The sequence below is a fragment of the Dama dama genome, chromosome 7, assembly GCF_033118175.1.
Source record: "Dama dama isolate Ldn47 chromosome 7, ASM3311817v1, whole genome shotgun sequence".
Lineage (NCBI taxonomy): Eukaryota > Metazoa > Chordata > Mammalia > Artiodactyla > Cervidae > Dama > Dama dama.
Window position 1 is genome coordinate 46,315,010 of NC_083687.1, and position 23,202 is coordinate 46,338,211.

Consider the following 23,202-nt stretch of genomic DNA (forward strand, 5'->3'; position numbering starts at 1 on the left):
CCCTTCCCATGTCTAGTTACTCCCCTCTGTGCTAAACGTACACACAATCTCTTCCACCAGGTCTGTCAACCTCCTTCTCATTGTCTTCTGATATATTACGGCAAGTTCTTCATGCTGTCCCAAAGAAAAGGGTAGAAAAGAGAATATACAGCCATGAGGGTATTTCACTAGACTTGACTTACTGATGAGGTTATTTAATCATGCTCCACCCTAGTCAAATAGTGCAAAGGGCACTTCTTGCATTGCTCCCTGCCCTCTTCAAAGTCTAAATGCTGAAATTCACAAGCAAAGCGGCAGATTCCCTGCTATTTTCTAAATGAAGGCATCTGAGACTCAGCAATAATCCTGTCCCCTATGTTTATCAGGACAGGAGCCTATGAGGGAAGCAAAACCCAGCTGTGTTGGAGTTGTCAGTCCCAGAGGGGTGTGTTTTACGGCGCTCCGTCTCCGGCCTGCCCTAGGACTTCAGCTGTGACAAGGACTCTGGAAGGCAGCTGCTCACAGCTCTCTGCTCAGACCTAGCCATGACGAGGATGTCTACGTGTGTATACCACTTGTTTGTCTTGAGCTGGTATATCTTCCTCAACTTTTATATCTCACAAGAAGGACAGGATCCACGGAAATCCCAAATCTTTCTAAATGGGGGACAATGGAAGTACCTAACATTCCTTAATCTGGTAAGTACGCATCAGGAAGCAAGCTATTTATCTCTAATATCGGTGCCTTTGATTTTATCCAGTACAAAATTCCATTATCTTTCTTCTTCATAGTTTGTGAGTTTGGGCATTCTCTTTTACTTGGCAATTTGCTCTGAGAAACCCACTTTGGGAGTTATCCATAGCTACCTCTTGTGCTGGCTAATTGTGAAACGCTTTTTAAATTCTTTTTAAAAGAATCTTATCTCTTTTTGTAAAAAATTATTAAAAATTGTTATTTTTTAAAAAAGTTTAACTGGAGGATAATTGTTTTACAATGTTGTGTTGGGTTCTGCCATACAACAGCTGAAATTAGATATCAGTCAGTGAGTCAGTTCAGTCGCTCAGTCATGTCCACTCTTTGTGACCCCATGGACTTCAGCACGCCAGGCCTTCCTGTCCATCACCAACTCCTGGAGCTTACTCAGACTCATGTCCATTGAGTCCGTGATGCTATCCAACCATCTCATCTTCTTTCATCCCCTTCTCCTCCTGCCTTCAATCTTTCAAAGCATCAGGGCCTTTTCAAAAGAGTCAGCTCTTCGCATCAGGTGGCCAAAATATTGGAGTTTCAGCTTCAACATCAGTCCTTCCAATGAATATTCAGGACTGATTTCCTTTAGGATGGACTGGTTGGATCTCCTTGCAGTCCAAGGGACTCTTCAAGAGTCTTCTCCGACACCACAGTTCAAAAGCATCAATTCTTCGGCGCTCAGCTTTCTTCACAGTCCAACTCTCACATCCATACATGACCACTGGAAAAACCACAGCCTTGACTAGATGGACCTTTGTGGCAAAGTGATGTCTCTGCTTTTTAATATGCTGTCTAGGTTGGTTATAACTTTTCTTCCAAGGAGTGAGTGTCTTTTTATTTCATGGCTGTAGTCACCATCTGCAGTGATTTTGGAGCCCCCAAAATAGTCTGCCACTGTTTCCACTGTTTCTCCATCTATTTGCCATGAAGTGATGGGACCGGATGCCATGTCTCTGGAATCAGATATATGTATACATATATCCCCTCCCTCTTGAACCTGCCTCCCACTCCCCTCTGTATCACCCCTCTAGGTCATCACAGAGCTCCGGGCTGAGCTCCCGGTGTTATAGAGCAGCTTCCCACTAGCTATCTGTTTCACAACTGATAATGTATATGTTTCAATGCTGCTGTCTCAATTCGTCCCACCCACTCCTTTCCCCGCTGTGTTCACAAGTCCTTGCCCCAATTTGATGTTTGTTTCTCCTCCGCTCAAGCTCCCTCATGAATATGCATATTCCCTTAGCTTAAAACTTCCCCAATTTTGCTATTTGGGGAGACACTACTTGAGGAGAGATCCCCAGTGTTCTCCTTATTTGCTGCAGGTAATAAACCCTTCCTTCTCAGGGGAAAAATTAAAAAAAAAAAAGAAGTTTACCTTGAAGTGCTTTCAGATGAGCCCAAACGAGGAACTAAAGTCATGGTTTCATGGTTTCATTATGACATTGACAACATATGCAGAAGAGATTTTGAACTTTGCTTGGGGGAGTCTGTGAGGGAAGGCAGAGTGGCGTATGTTGCGTAGGAAGTGCAATTTCCAGTGGAGGAATAATGCCATTTTACAGCACAACCAGACTAACAGATTTATCTAAGAAAAGCAAATACATTTTGCCACGTTCAGATCCCACTTCAATTTTTTTATAGGCTCAGGCACCATCATAAAGGACAAATCACCCAACCAAATGGCAAATGCACATTTTCAACCATCCACAAACCAATCACATCGCTTGCTCCTTTCTTCTCTTCCTAGCCCAGCTGACCACAATGGGATGAATGAGATGATGAAGTATAAGTGAACGGGAGAAAAATAGATTTCTAAAAAACATTTGGGGAATATGTAAAATTATTTTTAGAGTTAAAAGCTAAGAATGCTGTATCCTTTGGGGATGCTAATTTAAGTTTTGAAATTTTTTAACCTAAATGTAGGGTGCAATATAAGTATCTGATTCCAGTTCTTTGGTATCATAATCCAGGCAGAAGTAATGCATGGTAAGAAAAAAAAAAAAAAATGACTCTCTGTAATGCTAAGGAGAGGAAATTCAGAAAGCTCAGTTCACAGAGACCTGGAATTTCAGCTTCCTCCTCATTGGTAATCTGACTTTGAGACCTCAAATTTGAGATTTGAGCTCTGTGTGCATGCTAAGTTGATTCAGTCAAGTCCAACTCTTTGCAAACCTATGGACTATAGCCCACCAGGCTCCTCTGTCCTTGGGATTCTCCAGGCAAGAGTACTGGAGTGGGTTGCCATGCCCCCATCCAGGGGATCTTCCCGACCCAGGGATCAAACCCTAGTCCCCTGCATTACAGGCGGGCTCTTTACCGCTAGTGCCACGTGGGAAGCCTGAGTAGAGCTCTACCATGCTTGAAAAATGGCAAAGTGACTGCCTGTTTCCATCACAGAATTTTATGAAAACAAGTAAACAGGAAGCAATAACAAGAAATGATTTTGTGGAATTAGAATAATACAGCAAAAGTCTCAGCTTTCTGTATCTATTTGCTTTATATTAAGAATGGTCAATGTAAAGGGAGCAGGGTCAGCCAGCATTGATGATCTAATCAAATCTAAATTCTAGTTTGGCTGTCCTATCTCACTCTCAGTTCAGTTCAGTCGCTCAGTCGTGTCTGACTCTTTGTGACCCCATGGACTGCAGCATGCCAGGCCTCCCTGTCCATCACCAACTCCCGGAGCTTACTCAAAATCATGTCCATTGAGTCCGTGATGCCATCCAACCATCTCATCCTCCATCGTCCCCTTCTCCTCCTGCCTTCAGTCTTTCCCAGCATCAGGGTCTTTTCAAGTGAGTCAGTTCTTCGCATCAGGTAGCCAAACAAAGTATTGGAGTTTCAGCTTCAGCATCAGTCCTTCCAATGAACATTCAGGACTGATTTCCTTTAGGATGGACTGGTTGGATCTCCTTGTAGTCCAAGGGACTCTCAAGAGTCTTCTCCAACACCACAGTTCAAAAGCATCAATTCTTTGGCACTCAGCTTTCACTCTAAGCGTGGCTAAGAGCAGATTCATCACCTACTCCCTCAAACCAGCTTACTGACCTCTAGCTCAGTTACATGTCCCAGAGCCATCACATTTCCAAGAATGGAGAAAGACACTCATCTGTCGAAGACATATTTCCTAGTGCTAATTCCCTGAGTATAACAAAAGGAAGACTTTTCTGCATTCTTGAACAGTATAGTCTCTTTGGACGTCTTTGGGCACTTTGAAATGGGCAGAAAGGGGCTGACCTGTGGCTGTTTCCTTTTTGTTAGGTGTCATCTTGAAAGTGTAACTTCATGAAGCATTTTCCAATTGATAAAGATGGGTTAAAAATGTTTTTAGAGGATTAATTTAAGGTCCGATTTTAAATATGTGACTTCATGTTTGAGCCGTGTATGAGTAATGAGCCACCAAATCCTATGTTGTGCCTCTTGCTAGGGTCTCCCCTTCTTCCCGAGTCGTATCGCCCCTCTCACTGCTGCTGCTGCTGCTGCTGCTGCTAAGTCGCTTCAGGCGTGTCCAACTCTGTGCGACCCCAGAGACGGCAGCCCACCAGGCTCCCCCGTCCCTGGGATTCTCCAGGCAAGAACACTGGAGTGGGTTGCCATTTCCTTCTCCAATGCATGCAAGTGAAAGTGAAGGCGCTCAGTCGTGTCCAACTCTTCGTGATCCCATGGACTGCAGCCTACCAGGCTCCTCCGTCCATGAGATTTTCCAGGCAAGAGTCCTGGAGTGGATGCCACTGCCTTCTCCGCCCTCTCACTGTAGGCGCTTATTAATTGGTACCTAGATGACCAGATCATCTCTTCACTGTCCTCTCATTATCAGTCCAACCATCCATCACTCAGATTTCAGATTAATCTTCCCAACAAATGGTTTTGGTTTTATTTTGTTTCCAGCATCGTAAGCCTGATTGAGAAGTGTGGTCAGCTATTCAAGAAATTAGAGTGGCTCCCTCCTACCTCACAGGATCAATCAAAAGTCCTGATCTAGGAGCTCACCTGCCTACTTCGCTCTCTTTCTGGCGCTCCCCTCCCCAGTAGGGCTGGTCCATTCTCCAGGAAGCCCTGTGTCTTCTCCAGTGTTGGTCCCCAGGCTTTCTGCAGTCACTGCTCTATCCACAGTCACGCCATCCTTGAACGAAAGGCCCACCTGCTTCTCCACCACGTTGCTGCTTTCCCAGACCACCTGAAATCTCAGATCCTCCTTAAAAATCTCTGCTGAGTCACTTTGTTTTTTCCACATTTGTTTTTTCCTTTCCCTGAGTTTTTCCAGCATCTGTTAGTCTCTGCTTATTTATGTATTGTTTGCACGTCTCCACCCACATGTGATTCTTAACATTTCAATCAATTTGTAAATAGCTCTAGAACAGGCATTTGATCTCTGAAGTCTTCACCAGCCATAACATTCTATGATTCTACATTGTATTTGCTATAGTGATGGGCACAGATTATCCCTGTAATAAAAACTCGGTGTGTTCGTATATTGACTGGACTTGACCTCAGACTCTTCTGCATTCCTGAGCAGTACAGACTCTTCGGACACCTTCAGGCCCTTCAAATGAGCAGAGAGGGGCTGACCTGTGGCTGTTTCATTTTTGTCAGGTGTCATCTTGAAAGTGTGACTTAATGAAGCATTTTCCAATTGATAAAGATGGGTTGAATATGTTTTAGAGGATTAATTTAAGGTCAGACTTCAAATATGTGACTTCATGTGAAAAACTGGGCCTTAAAATTTCTAGTTCTTGAGGTCTTAAAGGATTGTGTCTCCTAACAATTAGTGTTAGCAAATGACTAATTAACTAATGGTTGCATTTATAAAGTCACGGAGGTCTCATAACTTACTATAACACTCTTGAATCTATTTTACGTAAATTTACTGAAGTCAGTACCCCATCCTGCTTCCAGGAAATTTACACCCTTCCCCTTTAAATGAGGCTTCCCAGGTGGCTTCTTAGTCGTAAAGAACTGCATGCCAATTCAGGAGACATGAGAGATGCGGGTTCGATCCCTGGGTCAGGAAGATCTCCTGGAGGAGGGCACAGTGACCCACTCCAGTATTCTTGCCTGGAGAGTCCCATGGACAGAGGAGCCTTGTGGGCTACAGTCCATGCGGTCGCAAAGAGTCAGACAGGACTGAAGTGACTTAGCATGCATGCACTCCTTTAGACAGCCTTAATTTCTAGTGGGCTGAATATCCATTATGGACCCTGAGGACAAAGTCCAACTTAATACAAGTCAGCATTCTAAGAGTGTCCCACTTCTTTCTGAGGCCACTTCAGGGGACTCAAAGTATTGATGCCTGGGGTGTGAGGTGATTTGTGGGGATTCCACAGAGAACTGGTCACCATGACTGATTCCTGCCTGGTGCCTAAGGAGAGGAGAGGAAGGAGAGAGACGTGAGTCTCCGAGGGAGTAAACCGACCCCAGGGAAGAGGCAGCCAATTCTCCGTGTAGAGGGAAGGCAGGGTGGCCTGGTGGTTATCTGCATGAGCTCTAGGATCATGGGCTCTGTGGGTGGTTCCTCAGTTCTAGCAGTCCTGACCCCGGGCTGGGTATTTCTTTGTCTTTTACTTCCAAATCTGTCAGACAGAAATAAAAATAGTGCTAGCCACGGACTGACTCTGAGGGACAAAGGACCTGATATGAGGGAAGCGCCCAGAATGGTGTTAAGCAGTGGACAGTGGGATGAGAAGATGGGAGAGTGCTGGTGAGTTTCTAGTCATCTCAGCTAGAGCAGGGGAGGTGCAGAGGGGAGGGGGTTTTGTGGGACATCAGTCCCTCCCCTGAGCACCATGGGGGGTCGGTCATGGATTCAGGCTAGGATCACCTACCTGCCTCATCGCTCAAGTATCTGCCTCCACGGGCTTCGTGCTCCAACTTCCCAGCTGGCGAAGGCCCACAGTGGAGTCACTGCTTTCTCTACATAATCGCTGCCCAGTGGATGCTCAAGGGACTGGGTGGGGGGCACCCTAAGGGACAGTCTGAAGGCTTAAGGAGAGGGCAGTGAGTCTGACCGAATGGGAAAGCTCCCAGAAGCTGGGCGTGGAGACCAGGCAGTGCTGTCGGACACCCTCTGGGGGCGCCTGTTGGCAAGGCTTCCAGAGCCTGGATCTTCCACAAATATTACATTCCCTCCTCTCCATCTGCTCCACTTCCATCCAGGGGCAGTCCTGGATTGCCCAGGGAATGCAAGCTGGGGAGAGGAGATAGAGGGAATTTTCAGCTACAGTTTAAACTGGCTTGCAGAATTCATAGAGTTTGCTGGATTTTCCTCTTTTTAAAAATAAACTTCCTTCTGAAACGTGGTTGGAGGTGGTGCCTCATAATTGGGATCTCCAGGGGAGATTTTGGACGAGCCCCTCCCTGTTTCCCTCGCCTCACTTCACCAACAGAGGCACTGGCATTTCCCTCCGCTCTTCGTATAAAATTGCCCAAGTCAGGCAGCTCTGCCTCGAGTATCACCAAGCTCTCTGGTTCTTTGGCTTCCTTGGTGGCTCAGATGGCAAAGAATCTGCCTGCCAATGCAGAAGACCCAGGTTTGATCCCTGGGTCAGGAAGAACCCCTGGCGGAGGAAATGGCAGTCCACTCCAGTATTCTTGCCTGGAGAATCCCATGGACAGAGGAACCTGGTGGGCTATAGTCCATGGCGTCACAAAGAGACACGATTGAGCGACTTTCACTTTTGCTCTCAAGCTCTCAGGATGACAACAGCAACTTCAATGCGTAGGTCCTTGGGGATGGCAGAGTAGGGCCAGAGGAAGAGAGATGCTTGGGGACATTTCATCATCCAAAGTCCAAGGTAGCCCATGAACAGTCAGAAGACAAGGATTCATTTACAGTGTACAGAGCCCACTTCCATACTTGGAACAAACCTCTGATCCATCATCAGGCTGATATATTCACTCTCAAGCTCAACAGAGTCAGAAATACAGTTAACTGTCTATTCCACAAAAACGCTTGAGATCGCTGCTTTTACCTCTCAGAGAGTGGAAAGAATGAGGGCTGATAGGAGGGGAGAGTCCGCACCAGCACCCAAATAAAAGAACTGCAATGTATTGAGTAACCACAGCCTCTTGGTAGGTTCACTCTGCACAGTATGAAGACTAGTGGCTGAAGGAAGGCCTGGGTACCCCTCACTTGCTGTGTGCTCCTGAGTGAGTCACCTCCCTTCTCTGAGCCTTCTACATAGCGGCTGTGTGGTGTGGCGCACGGACTCCCGCCCTCCCCAGCCTCAAGGTACTCAGGCCCCAGCTCCTGGGAGGAGGGTTGACTGCTGATGTCTCACAGGCGAGCGCCTGTCCCACAGCTGTCCTCAGCAGAAGGGAGCCACCGGGACCAGGGCTTAAGGCCAGTGACCGGTAGACCTGGGCTCCAGAGGCTGGGCCCCAGGACAACTCTGAAGGCAGAGTGAGCTCCAGGGCTCCTTCCTGGAGTGCAAGAGCAGCTGATAGCGGGCAGCTGCACTGCCCTTCCGGCTCTCCTGGCTCCCTCCCTCTCTCGGATGCGCCGAGAGCCCTGCTCTTTTGAACACTCAGCAGGTAGCTCTCAGCATCGCAGATTTTGTTTCTCGAGGAACAGACCCACAAAATGTGAAAGAGTCAATGTACAGAAAAGGTTCCTCCTCTGCCGCCTCTTTCTTCTTCTTCCTAATAAAGACATATTAACGTAGAGCCTGCCTGGTCTGTATCATGTCTAATTTCTGGCACCTAACAGACATTCTGTGAATGTTGGCTGCCCGAATAAATGATTAAAACGTGACTCCCACCGGTAAGACCAACTTTCTAGAGAAGCCCATCCCACTGGTAAGATAGTGGCCCCACGGCCATCCTGCCCCTGCACGGAAGACAGCTGTGATCAGCTGCACAGCACGGGCCAAGGACTCTGACAAATATATCTTCCAACCTGTCCCTCAATGTTCTTAATTCCTTCTCTTTGTTTCTTGTGTTCGTATCATTTCTTTTTCCATATATTTTTTTAATCTCATTACTTTATCTGTTTCCTAAGCTAAATGCACATAAATGATGACTGAAATAGCATATTACATGTAATACACACCATATATATATATATATATACACACACACACACACACACACATATAGGCTGCATCCCACAGTATGTGGGATCTTAGTTTCCTGACCAGGGACTGAACCTGTGCCACCAGCAAGGGGAATGCAGGGTCTTCACCACTGGATCTCCAGGAAAGCCCCAATTCAGATCCATCTGGCAAAGGCTTCCTCTACTTGCCCCAAGCGCCACCACCCTGACCACCACAGTTATATATTAATAAAACTCCTCACAACTAGTCCCCATTTGCTGCTTTATTCTGGATTAATCTCCACTGCAAGTGTTGCATCATTCTGAAGGCGAGACCTGAGAAAAGTCCCGGCCTGTCTGAGTCAGGCAGGGAGCACTGAGCTGGGCGTTGTATTACTTGACTCATTCAGAGCTGTAACGTCTTGCTCAGGAAACTTGTGGAATCTCCCTCTGTGGAATTATTTTTAAATGAAGCAATTCTCATTTCCTGGGATAGGTTAAGAGGGTTCTGGCTTAAAGCAAGGAAAATAAACTTGATGGCTTAGAAAGGTTAATAAGCTTCTGTGCTCTCAAGATTTCTGTGACTCTTGTGAAGACGTACAAATGTAAAAACGGAATATCCTTTAGCTGTGGTTTCTTAAATTGCACTAGTTATAAAAAAAAATGTAAATTAAGCTCTCCCAGGTGGTAAGTTTGTCAGCTAGCAACAAAAATGGAAGACTGCGGACAAACTTAGATCAGCAGCATTTTGGGAGAAGGCACCAAAAAACCAATGGAATTAGGGAAGAAAGGATAAATCAAAGGACAGCAACTCTGAAGTAAACCCTGACTGAGAAGATACCATCAGCTCTGCTTTTCTGAGCAGCCGAAATAGTTGAGGAATGTAAACAACAGTAGTTTTGTTGTAACAGCCATAAAAGGTGGCCAGTTGTTCTATCTTCTCTGAATGCTACTGTATTAATCTGCTGCTATTACAGCCCACTACAGGCTGGGTTTCTTGAACAGCAATTTCCTCAGAGTTCTGGAGGCCAGAGGTCCACGACCACGGTGTTAGCGGGATTGCTTCTACCAGCCTTTCTCCTTGGCTTGCAGATGGCTGTGTCTCCCCCTCTTCACGTGGTCTGCCCTCCGTGTGGCTCTGTGTCCTTATCTCCTCTTCTCATAAGGACACCAGTCCTAGTGGGTTAGGGTCCACCCTACCGTCCTCATTTTAACTTCATCAGCTCTTTAAAGGCCCTGCGTCCAAACACAGCCCCTTTCTGAGGTACTGAGGGTTATAACTTCAACAGGTGAATTTGGGTGGGGCGGTGGGTACGGTTCAGTCCGTAAGAGCTGCCGTGTTCCCCCTTGACTATTCTTTCTGTGAGTGTCTTCTCAACATTCCAGTGTATCGTCCTTGGAGAATGAGCAGACCAGTGTCCCATTTTGCGAGCTGATTCTCGAGGCCCTCCGTGAAGCCTCCCTCTCCTCGCTCCCAGCTCTGCTGTGGGCATCCTCCAGGCCCTGTGTGCATGCTCAGTCACTTCTGTCCAGTCCAACACTGCGAGCCTGTGGACTGTAGCCCACCAGCTCCTGTCCATGGGATTCTCCTGGCTGGAATACTGGAGTGGGTAGCGATGCCCTCCTCCAGGGGATCTTCCCAACTCAGGGATCAAATGCGTGTCTCTCATGCCTCCTGCATTAGCAGGCAGGTTCTTTACCTTGGAGGGCTTCCCTGATAGCTCAGTTGGTAAAGAATCCACCTGCAATGCAGGAGACCCCAGTTCGATTCCTGGGATGGGGAGATCCCCTGGAGAAGGGATAGGCTGCCCACTCCAGTATTCTTGGGCTTCCCTGATAGCTCAGCTGGTACAGAATCCACCTGCAGTGCAGGAGACCTGGGTTCAATTCCTGGGTTGGGAAGATCCCCTGGAGAAGGGAATGGCTACCCACTCCAGCATTCTGGCCTGAAGAACTCTATGGACTGTGTAGTCCATAGGGTAGCAAAGAGTCAGACACAACTGAGTGACTTTCACTTTCTTTACCTTTAGGGCTACCTGGGAAACCCTCAAGCCCTCCTTCTCCCTTGTTTATTTCTCTTGGCAACCCCCTCTCGCCTGCCTCCTGGGCTCCTCCGCAAGGGCCCCTTAGAGATTCCTTGTTAATGCCGATGGTGTCGCATCACTGCGGGCGGGGATCAGTGGAGACAAGGCTGCCTCACGTCCCCAGTGGGCATCTCTCCAAGGCAGCGTCCGCCTGCGAGCTGAGGGGAGAGGGAGAAGGGGCTGGCGGGCTTGTGGCGTGGACTCAGGCTGTGTCAGAGAAGGAGAAGCCCCGGAGGCTGTGAGTGAGAGCCGGTGAGAGCCCAGTTTCCACGTTCCGCGACTGGGAAAAGGCAAGAGAAAGTCAGAACGCGCCTGACGTGGGATGATACGAGGAAGGTCCCCCTGCGGAAAGTGGTCACATGGACTTCACATGCTGGGCGGAGGCCGCTCTCCCCGAGGAGGGAGAACCTGGCAGCCGCTCAGCGCTCAGCGCGTGATGAATTGCCGTGCTGACAGGACGGTGCAGGCCTCCTCACCGGGGCCCAGGCCCCCCGCCCGCCCTCCGCGACTCCAGCAGCTGCCTGCGCTGTCCTCGGGGGGCGAGCTGAAGGCCGCTGGGGAAGAAGGAGGGACAGGCCCCCCGCGGCCAGCTTCCACAGGCAGAGGCTGCCCCCCGCCTCTGCAGCCCTGCAGGGGCCAAATAGCAGGAGTGAATGACAAGTCCGGAGGCGTGGCAGCCTCTTTGTGGCCTTTAAAACTGTTGCCCACGGGGGTGCTAGCGGTAAAAAAAACTCTCCTGCCAATGCAGGAGACTTAAAGAGACACGGATTCGATCCCTGGGTGGGGAAGATCCCCCTGGAGGAGGACATGGCAACCCACTCCAGTATTCTTGCCTGGAGAATCCCATGGACAGAGGAGCCTGGTGGGCTAGGGTCCATAGCGGTGCAAAGAGTCAGACATGACTGAAGTGACTTCCCACGCTTTGTCGCGCACCCACCCACCCTCGCTGGAAGGACCCCTTCTGGCTTGAAGCTTCCTCCTCAGGGTCAGATAGGGGTTCTTGCATGTTCCTGCTTTTCTACCATCTGATCATTCTTGGCTACTTTGAGCCCCTCCTGCCCCTTAGAGGAGGGCGTTTCCTTAGCCTTTGCAGCCCACTTCTCTCCTCTCCCCTCTGTCCTCTCTTCAGAAACCTCATTCCACCGTGAACTTCACTTTCTGCATCTCCACAGCCCCGCCTCCCTGGAGACCTCCAGGTCTGTATTTGCAAAAGCAAGTTCCTCTAGACAAGTGATTCTCAACTTTGGCTGCTCTGATTAGAATCATGCAAGAGACTAGGTTGCACCCCCAGCCTCATCACATTAGAATCTTTGGGGGCTGAGAATCAGACTTTGGTATTTTTTGAAGTCGTTTTTAATTCTCCCACCTGGAGACAGTGGTCTCTGTTCTGAGCTCCCACGGTGCTTTCATCTTTGTTCTTAGAAAACTGACCCATGGTTTGTATGTTTGTTGGTTGTAAAGTCTGGCTCGGAAAAGAAACTTTGGGTTTCCCGGCCTTGATATTTATCAACCATGAGACTTCAGGCAAGTTTGTTCAGCCTCAGTTTTCTCATCTGTAAAATGGGATGCAGAGAATAATAATACTACTTACCTCATAGGGTTTTTACAAGAAATTGAAAGCTTCGATCAGTGCCTGCCATAAAGCAGGAAATCAATAAAAGTCAACTATTACCCCCCCAAATCAGCTATCATAATTTTGAGTAGTCAGTAAGATTTGTAAATGATAAATTTGTGTCTAATCCAGTGGTTCTAGAAGCTAAGGCTTTACAAAGATCACCTGAAGAGTTTATTAGAAAACTAATTCCTGGGCCCTGTCCCCAGAGTCTCTGATTCTGCAGGCTGGGGATGGGGTGGGGAGGGGCTGAGCACCCACATTTCTAACAGACTGGGGGGCGCTGCTGGTCTGAGGACCCAGGTGGGAGCATCCCTGGCCTCTTCCCCCAGCGTCCTCTCCTGCTCACCCCATCTGCCCGAGGAGTGGCAGGAGGTCAGCTCGGCTAGAGGTCTTCTAGGGTTCCGGACACAGAGGTTGTTTTCCAGCTGCCGACGTGGTTGATCATTAGTCCAACTGCCCAGGTACCAGAACTTGCCTGACTCAGACTTGGAGCAGAGTCCAGGCTGTTCCTTCCGTACCAATCAGAACTCTCGAGGAACAGGGTGGATTCTGAGGCAATAACTCAAAACCAGCTCCTATGCTGTACAGTCATGACACTTTTTAGAAGCTGTGGGTTTGTGGCAAATTGTGAGAACGGACAGAGTCTGCTCCGATTGTGATCTATGTCCTCGAAAACGGCCCTGCTTCTTTTAAAAAAAAAAAATGTATTTTTAATTGAAGGATAATTGCTTTACAATATTGGTTTCATTTCTGTCATACATCAGGGAGGGCTTCCCTGGTGGCTCAAACGGTGAAGAATCTGCCTTCAATGCAGGAGACTCAGGTTTGATCCCTGGGCCGGGAAGATCCCCTGAAGAAGGGAATGGCAACCCACTCCAGTACTCTTGCTGGGATGGTTCTGCAGGCAGAGGATCCTGGTGGGCTACAGTCCCTAGAGTCGCAAAGAGTCAGACACGACTTTCACTGCCAGATATCAGCCTGAATTCGCCATAGGTGTACATATGTCCCCTCCCTCTTGAACCTCCGTCCCACCTCCCACCCTTCCCCTCGAAGGCGAGGAGAACAGACTTCTGGAGACGGACAGGGGGGAGGAAGGAGAGGGTGAGACGAACAGAGAGAGCAGCAGGGAAGCACATACACCGCCATGTGTGAAACAGATAGCCAGTGGGAACTTTCACTATGACTCGGGGCGCTCAAACTGGTGCTCTGTACCAACCTGCTTCTGTCTTACCCTCAAGGCCCTCAGGGTACTCAGAGGTTACCCGAGCCCACCATGTACTCTAGCCCCATGGATTGAAGTCACTCCCTCAAACAGATAGTCTCTGCAAAGCCTTCAGATTCCCCCTCTTTTTTTTTTTTTTTTAATTTTCTTTTTCTTTTAATTTTTGTAAAGTTTATTTATTTTAATTGGAGGCTAATTACTTTATGATATTGTAGTGGTTTTGCCTGACATTCACATGAATCAGCCCCCTCTTAATGAGACGGGGAGGGGGCACTGGCTTCTTCCTCAGACAGGCAAGAGGCTGATGTGTGGGTCTCCCCTGGGGGAGCACAGAGCTCCTTCATGGTGCTCTTGACCGTGATTCTCGCTTCTCTAATGAGATTGCAACACCAGGCATTTAAAGCAATTTTCTTCCTAGGAAGGAGCCAGAATACAGCCACCACTGAGTTTGGTGCTGTGCCCTTGTGCTGTTTATTTGGTTTTCCCCTCCTCTGTGCAGCCAGGGTATCTATCTCATTACATTCTCCTGTTAAGCTGACTCTATTCTGTTTCCATTTTCGCTCAAGTCCATTACACTAACTACAGTACACATTATTATCCCCTAAACAACTTTACACAATCCATTTTAGTGAGCAAGGTCAGGGCCCACTGAGCTGAGAGACCAGCCTTCCAGTTGGCTCCCAACCAGAAAAGCCAGCAGCCCCCTGCTTCTCAAATCAACCCTGCTCCCAGAGGGATGGCGCTTCACGTCAGTGAAGAATGTATTAATTAAAGGAAATGAAAATGTGCTCATTTGTTGTAATGAATTTAGCTCTTGCAGGCCATTTTCTTTGGGGTGGCCTGCCTGGAAGATGTGCTGAAAAGAACCAAAGGGAAAAAAGACATTAAGTTCGTAACGGCCTTCAGAGACCTGCTTTTCACCACACTGGCTTTTCCGATATCCACAGTAAGTTACAAAGACATGCAGGTGATATAATGCACACGTCATATGGACCAACGCTTCTCCTAGGCAGCAAGAGCCCATTACTGTAATCCATAGCAACTGTATTTGCATAAATGGCCCGAGGACTGCATAGGACTGCATTGCACTGCCCAGTGTCTTGGGGAAATAAGACACATCACCGCCAAGATTTATCATTAGCGTTTGTATCTTTGTGAATGTTTGATACGAGATCCTTATTATTGTCGGGCAGGGAATTCTATAGGACCTTTCTTAACCAAAATACAACCAAGATAACCTTGGTTCCATTGGGATGATGGAAATGGAGGGTGTTAAAGAGGGAGATGAGTAACTTGCCTTTGATACATCTGGTTTCACTTGAACAATAAGCATTTGTTACTTTTGCAATTGGAAACCATTTTTCTGAAAAAGGTATGAAACCTTTCAAAGTTGACATTTTGAGAGGAGAGAGACAGTCTGTCTGAAATACCTGGGGTGGGACCCACAGTGGGTGGTGCCTCATGCATTTTGTTGAATGAATGGACATTGGGAAAAAGCAAGACATATGCAAGGGACAGTTGTAGCTGTCCACATTTCTACAACATCACTCACAATTTCATTCATCAGTTGAAATGAAAACAAACTGAAGCCAGGCACACCAGCGGCCCAGCAGGGCCTGTAATGAAAAATGACTATCTCCTTCCACCTGTCATCGTCCTGCTTCCTACAGTATTGAGACTTTAAACTTAAATCCAGAATGAAACTCTCCAAGCACTAACAAGGTCTCAGATAGCAGAGCAAGTACTGGCATTCCAATCTCACTTTGCAGGACACCTCCTCCTCCACCCCCAAAAATCTTCTAAAGGCCAAGTTGCTTAACAATGGAGTTTATTCATTTTTTTTTTAAGACTTAGAAATTGAGCCTTTGGAATTTAAGGAGATAGGACGATCAGAAGATTAATAGTTTTTTGTTTTTTTTTTTTTTTCATCTCTGCATTGATTTTGTAGCATGGAAGACAGAGACTTTGAAAAGATAGCCAAGGGGTACAAGAGGGTGGAGATCAATCCAGAGTTCTGAGCAAGAAAGAGATCCAACTGTCAGTTAACTAGCTTAGTGGATTATCCTGGAGGCTTGTCAGTTATCCACCCCCCCAAACCCCTCCACCCTCGAGCCCAGTCTTCCTGCTTTCCCTGGCCACACCTACCTAGAGAGTGGGCAAGCCATGTATAAGCCTTAGCTACTCCATTTGGCTGCTTTCAGGCCTCCTGGGGAAGTTTAGAGAAGAGAGAAGTCATTGGTCAAAATGAAATGACTTAATGGTCTGCGAATCCTGTTTCTCTACATCCTCTCTGCCTGCCACACTGACAACTGATTCCTAACTCTCTGAAGTCCCCAGAGACTGGGCATTGTAATTCTATGATAAATAATTTTTTCCTTCATTTAATAATTCTATATAAGAATGTATCTTTAAAACTGGTATCTATTTTTATTTTGATATGTTTTCTTGACTATCTTAGGAAGCTCCGATTGAAAATAAACCTAACGGTGCTATTTTTCTGTTCTATTTTGCAGTTTGTATTTCTGTCATTCTGGATTCTCTTTCTCTACGACAGAGAACTCATTTACCCTAAGGTCCTAGATACCATCTTTCCAGTGTGGTTGAATCATGCAATGGTGAGTAAAAGGCAAATTTAGTGAATCCTGAAAAGCAATAGACTCTGTTCTGAGAACTCCAAGTGCCTCATTTATGTTTCCAAGCTTCTCCTCAACCCCCAGGATCCCGTTCACTCCTCCCTCTTCATCCTGTCACTGTTTATTTAAAGAGCATTGAGAATATGAAATGAACAAAAAGTGGTGCTGTAATCAGAGTCACTGAGAGCAGATGGGATGTCCAGGCAAAATTCTTTGCCAAGTTGCTTATGAAGTCATTGAAAAGACATGAAATCATAAGGACAGGCAACTTCTTGGAGGTTCCAGTCCTGAAAGAGAAGCAACTTCAGCAAATATTAATAACATGTAATAAGATTCCTACCTAGGAATTGAATCAAGCAAGCTTTAAAATTAATCCATCCTGAATGTTAACTAGACTTACTGTGGTGAACATTTTACAATACATACAAACATCAGATCATTATGTTGTACTCCTGAAACTAATATGTAATTCATGTCAATTATACTTAAACACCTCCCCCACCAAACCACCCAAATGTCCAAAGCATATGTCACAGCTCAGAAGTAATTTCTTAGCCGATACCTGATCAGGAACATTTATCACAAATGTTCTGCATAGTTCTGTTTCCCATTTGATTTTTTTATTCACGCATTTATTTTTGAGGAGCTGAGGAGTAAACAGGACTTGTTCTGAGTTATTCAGGTCACAGTATCTGGATACCAGTGACAGTGGCCTGGACAAGCAGAGCTGAAGGCGGACTGCCCAGGTCTGGGATGAAGGAGGAGGTCTGAGTCATGGGCACCACATGCACGAAGTAATCATTCAGAGTGCTTGCTCCACTTCTCAATATTTACAAAGTGTGTTTCCACATTAGTCAGGAGTTCAGAAGGAGGTCCGAGAGGTCTGTGAAGCAAATGACATTTAAAAACCTCCGGGAAATCACAAGGGAGGAGCGTGTCAAGGCGAAAGGAGAAGAGGGTAGCAGAGGAGGAGAGGGTTAGATAGCATCACTGACTCAATGGACATGAATTTGAGCAAACTCCGGAAGATAGTGGAGGACAGAGGCCCCTGGCATGCTGCAGTCCAAGGGGTCACAAGGAGTCAGACTTGACTGAGCAACTGACCATCAGCAACAAAGTATGCCAAGGCTCCTCGGGTTCATAAACTTCCTTCTACCCTCAACTTTTCCACTGTCTCAAAACTTACATGATTAGCAGTTTGGAAAAGTGATTCAGTCCACTAACTCTGCTCCACCACGTGGCCTGCCCCTTAGGAAAAAGAACATACTTTCACTTTAAATATGTTCTCAGTGAGATACTAATTATTAACTAAGGTATATGATTCCCATTTCATTTAGAGTTCAAGACCAAAAGCTATGTATTAAATAAATCCCAGCTCTCAGAGACCCCTCCTACAACCTTCTTTTTGTCAGATCACCTCCTCACCTTCCCAGCTTCCCATGAGAATTAATCTGAAACCCTTACATAGGGAATATTCTGAATATTTTATGGCATTTACACTATGTTAAATGGGCTTCCCAGGATGCTCAGTGGTAAAGAATCAGCCTGCCAATCTGGGAGACACAGGAGATGTAGATTCAGCCCCTGGGTCAGGAAGATCCCCTGGAGGAAGAAATGGCAACCCTCTCCAGTATTCTTGCCTGGGAAATCCCATGGACCGAGGGGCCTGGCAGGTTACAGTCCATAGGGTCAAAAAGAGTAGGACATGACTAAGAACGTGTGCACACACACACACGCTGTGTTAAGCCTCTTCCTCAAATAGGAGCCTATTTAATTCACACAAATTTCTTTGAATAACAACTACAATCCTGACTTTTTTTCCAAATTAAAAAAATACTCAGAAAATTTAAGTGATTTACCTGGGGCCACTGAACCCATAAGTGGGACAGTATTTAAATCCAAAGCTGATTCACACTTCATCGCCTTATATTACAGTAAGTGCACAACTTTCGGTTCGATCTGGTTTCATAATTCACCAGGCAATCAAAAAGGATGTCACTTTGCTTGATTAACATAGCAAAGTGAGAATTCTCACTTAAAAAAATCCAAAACCCCCATCTGCCTGCTAATAAGCCAAAGCACTACTTAAGAAAATGAAGCTATTTGAGACAACTGACTGAGCTAGACGTTACTGAAATAAAAAGGCAGAGTAGTGAAAGTATCTTTTATCTGGAGCCAAACTCATATATCAAATAAATACCTTTTCAAGGTTTTCTTAGCCCAGCTAGTAGTTTTCCTACATTGATTTTAAGCTTCCTACCTCTTTGGGGTACCATTTTCCCACTTGCAAGTAAAGTTAGGTTTCTTCCAAATAGTTGTGATGGTGATGCCCAGCACTTGTGAGCTTGCTAAACAGCCATATGGATTTTTGGTACTTTTGGAAGCAGACAGCTTGATAATGTACATCCTATCTATCATTTAATTAGCAAGGCAGATGCTATACAACAGAGAACATAAAATAGTTGCATACCTCCACAACTAGGCGTTTCTTTTGACCCTGCTTCTTGACTTTTGGCCAGTCAGGTAACCCGAATCCTTTAAAGTGAAAGGGCTAGGGTCAAAAAAGGTGGGATGAAAGTGAAAAAGAGAGCAAAAAAGGCAACCTGCCCTGGGTCAGACACAGACTCTTCTGTGATTCTGTTAATTTAATTGGAGGATCTATCAAGAGAGCCATTTCTAGTGAAAATGTTGCTGTCAGCAAAACCAGCGTCGGGGACTCCCTGTGGGGTCATCCCCAAACATCCAGGCTTCCTTTTTCATGTCTGATCCCCATCCAATGTGCTCATGACTGCCTCTCATCCCTCTCCCCCATCCTGTAACCCTTACTCTGGACATTTTCTGTCCTCAGTATTAAAGTCTCCTGGTCCGTGGCCTCAAGGAATGCTCTCTGTTAATTTTCTAAATATTGGTATAAAAGAATACAGAAATGACTGTTACTGGGTTAATTTGTTAACACTTCCTACATTTTAACAGTGTCCTTGCATGAAAACTCAAGTGAGTAAATACCCAGAAACCACCACCGTGGTGGCCAAAGTGATGATGGGGAGTCAGACCAGACATTGGTCTAGTTGCCTCCACGTGGGGCTGGGCCTGGCCTTAAAAGGAGCCGGTATTGTTCCTTTTTTTTTTTTTCCTTCCACAGTATAAGAATTTCTACTGTGCAAAACCAGTGTTATGCTTTCCTGAAAGGGTCTTTCATTTCACAATAGCATTTATGTTTGCTATTCCTTAGCTTTGGAATATTCTTCCTGTTGCCATTTGCATTGCTGCCCTGGGTTTTATGAGTAATATTTGTCAAATTAAGAAATACTTCTCTCCCTTTTGACACTGCATTTGAAACCTTTATGTTTCAAGTCTTTGGTCTCTTTCCTGTCTAACCCCTCTAGTTCATTATAGACTTGCCATTGCAGTAAGACTGTTTGAAGCTGATCATCATCTTTAATTGACATTTTTATATCCTTGCTGTATATTCAAACCAAACAGCAACATCAGTGAAATGCCTACATCCACCATGGTCAGGCCGCCTTATTTGAAGTAGATCAACCAGACTGTTTTATTGCTAAGCATTCTCCAGTCTTCATGAAAGAAAGGAAAGAACAACAAAGTATTCTACCAGGTTTTGCCAGGAAAACATTAACTCCTCAGGTATTATCTAAATGACTACTAAAGATAGAACCAGAAAAGACAGATTTAAACAGCAGGAAGAGGACTCAGTAACTGAGGAAACAGTTAGATCCTAACCTGGGGTATCTGGGGAACTTATGTCTCAAGAAATCAACCTACATCATTCAGGTTTCTCCAAATGAAAAGTGAAAATATCAGAGAACCCCCTCCCAGAGGCCCTTTACATTTGAAAATACCACATGATTATTGAGCATGTGTATATAAGCACCTTGTAAACTACCAAGGGCTGCATAAATATCAATAGTTGTTATCATGTAAGACACTCCGTCCATGATCACAGAGCTTTAGAACTGAAAAACCTTCATTTACATTAATGGAGATTTCAAAACAATCTGTTCTTATGAGATAGGCCTTATCTTGGCTCTTTAAATTGGAGTAAATACCAAATCCAGCTACCTAGTTATTTAACATGTTGTCATTTATTCATCTGAAAAAACAATGAAGTAGTGATCATATGGATAACACCATGACAGATATCTGACAAGAGTTTTGACTTCCGGCACCCTTAAATCCTGTTGAACCTTGTATACATGCACAAAGCTGAGCTAATAGAGATAACAGTTATACTAATACATAGGTGGTTTTGTGCAGCGGTATGTGATAACCGTCAAGTGGACAAGGTAGATGGGAGGGCTGCTCTGCCCCGTGTGTCCCAGCCTGGCTGAGGGTCATGACTGGGCAACCTGGAAAGCCTCTGAGCCCTGTCTGAGAGCTTGCTGGGGAAGCAAAATGTCAAGGAAGTGAAACTCCAATCCTTCCAGTTTCCTCCTCATTTACAGCTTGCAAGACCTTGTCCGTCACTAAATTCAGGCTCAGTTTCAGAGTTTTCTCTCCCACCTGTAAGCTTGGTGTGAAGCTGTTGGGCTGCCAGGTAGATGCAGGTGAGTCCTAATGAGTACAGAAAGAAGGTCACCTGTGGGAATATCAGTATCAAACAGCCACCGTTTGTCCTCAACATTACAAGCCCCTCACCCATGCCTCCCTGGTTCCTCACCCCAGCTTTTCTGGGCAGAGAAGACCCACAATCTAGGTATCTCTGGATAGCTCAGTGGTTTTCAGCCTTTAGGATATAGAACCCTTTGTGAATCTGAGGAAATCTATGAACTCTTTCCCAAGGAAAGCCCAAATAACCAAAAAATTTTATGCAGACTTGTAGAAGGCTCATAGACCCTCAAAGTCCCATTTATGGATCTCAGATTAAAAGTTCCTGATATAACTGAGCATATACTTGAAAAGCGGTCAAGTAAAAACGTCACTGTAAGATGATCACTGGGTTTGCAGTGGTGAGCTCTGGTGATTTGCACAAGAGGATTTTGATGAAGGGGGCCAAGGAGAGCCTTGGTATTGCTGTATATTAGTTTCCTGCTGCTACTGTTACAAATGAACACAAACTTAATGACTTAAAACAGTACAAATTATTATTTTACAGTTCTAGAGGTCAGAAGTTCAAGGGGCTTCCCTCGCAGCTCAGTTGGTAAAGAATCTGCCTGCAATGCAGGAGACCTGGGTTTGATTTCTGGGTCGGAAAGATTCCCTGGAGAAGGAAATGGCAACCCACTCCAGTACTCTTGCCTGGAGAATCCCATGGATAGGGGAGCCTGGCGGGCTACAGTCCATGGGGTCGCAAGAGTCGGATATGACTTAGCAACTAAACCACACGTTCAAAACGGGTCTTAAATGGGATAAACTCAAGGTGTCAGCAGCAGCACTCCTCCTGGAAGCTCTAGAGCAGAGTCTGTTTCCATGCCTTGCCCATCTACAGTTCTGCCTGGCATTCCTTGGTCCACGGTCTCCTCCTCCTTCACATCTTTTGCACCATTAAATTCGTAAATCTCCTCTGAACATTTTGTACTCTAGACCAAGTCCACATTAGAAAGAGAAGCTGTGACTGCCAACAATGACCAGAGGATGGTGTTGGGAAATAACTTGTCATGTGACTCTGGAGAGGGAAGAGCCGCTCTAGCCAAGCCAATGACTGGATGTGTCAATGCTGTAACCACAGAAAAGATCCTTTTTCAGAGCCCTGTCTTAAAGCTCCCGGGCAAAAATGAAACTAGAATCATTCATCACACTTTGATATTTACGTGGGTAATTTTTCAGGTTTGATCACTACGGTGTCATTTATAAGTTGTCCTCTTGCTTTAAAACACCTTTTTCTTTCCATTCACCTCCTAATCTAAGGTAGATTAGGCTCTCCAATGGGACTAGAGAAACACTGAGAAGTTAAATGAATGCTTAAAGCTCAGCAGTGAAATCAGAAGCTAAGCTGGGATTAGAAGGCAGAGTGAGTGAGTAAGGACAATGAAGCCATCTTGCCCCTCAGGAAGTCTTAAGGTAAACAGAGGAGATTCTGATAATGAACTTCCAAAGGATTACCAGTCCACTTAAAGGTTTATATAACTAGAACCAAGCAATCACAGTGCCTGCTTTCTTCATCACTTGAGAGCAGGAACCGGAATGGTGAAAGTATAACTTTTTTTTTTAATCCCAATTCGAGAACTTCCAATGTGTGCTAAAGAGTAACTTGCTTTTACAATCCAGTGATGCTCTATCAAGGGACTGCCGTTTAAATAGAAGAACACCAGAAGAAAATATATCCCAATTTGAAAATCAAGGTCAAAGATTTTTAATGATCAAAAATTATACATGTCTTCTAAGAAGTTACTGGGAATTTGAATAACTGAGATCATTTGGTGCCCTTGAGGATTTGCCAGCAGGCCTCCCCTCTGTGTGATGTAATTAATCCCTACTTCATGGCAGCCATGTGCCATACCGCCAAGAGGATGCTAGAGAATAACCAGGATGGAGAAACTCACAACAGAAGATCCTAAACCTCTCTGAAATTCCAAGACAAATAAATAGAATCTAAGTAGGTTCAGTTCAGTTCAGTTCAGTTCAGTTGTTCAGTCGTGTCCAACTCTTTGCAACCCCATGGACTGCAGCATGCCAGGCTTCCCTGCCCATCACCACCTCCCAGAGCTTACTCAAACTCATGTCCATTAAGTCGGTGACGCCATTTAACCATCTCATCCTCTGTCATCCCCTTTTCCTCCTGTCTTCAATCTTTCCCAGCATCAAAGTCTTTTCAAACGTGTCAGTTCTTCGCATCAGGTGGCCAAAGTATTGGAGTTTCAGCTTCAGCATCAGTCCTCCCAATGAATATTCAGGGCTGATTTTCTTTAGAATGGACTGTTTGGATCTCCTTA

General features: G+C 45.7%; 1 protein-coding gene across 2 annotated transcripts in view; it reads left to right on the forward strand.

Annotated features, from left to right (window-relative positions):
• The first annotated feature begins 248 nt into the window (after positions 1–248).
• Positions 249–23,202, forward strand: part of ADTRP (androgen dependent TFPI regulating protein) — a 67,928-nt gene continuing 44,974 nt past the window's right edge. Inside the window, exons 1-3 of one of the 2 annotated variants that reach the window (XM_061147625.1) lie at positions 249–677; positions 14,491–14,625; positions 16,193–16,294. In XM_061147625.1, coding sequence (XP_061003608.1) covers positions 525–677; positions 14,491–14,625; positions 16,193–16,294 — 390 coding nt within the window. In that variant the 5' untranslated portion in view covers positions 249–524. The remainder of the gene's footprint in view (positions 678–14,490; positions 14,626–16,192; positions 16,295–23,202) is intronic. The other variant, XM_061147626.1, reaches the window with a different exon arrangement.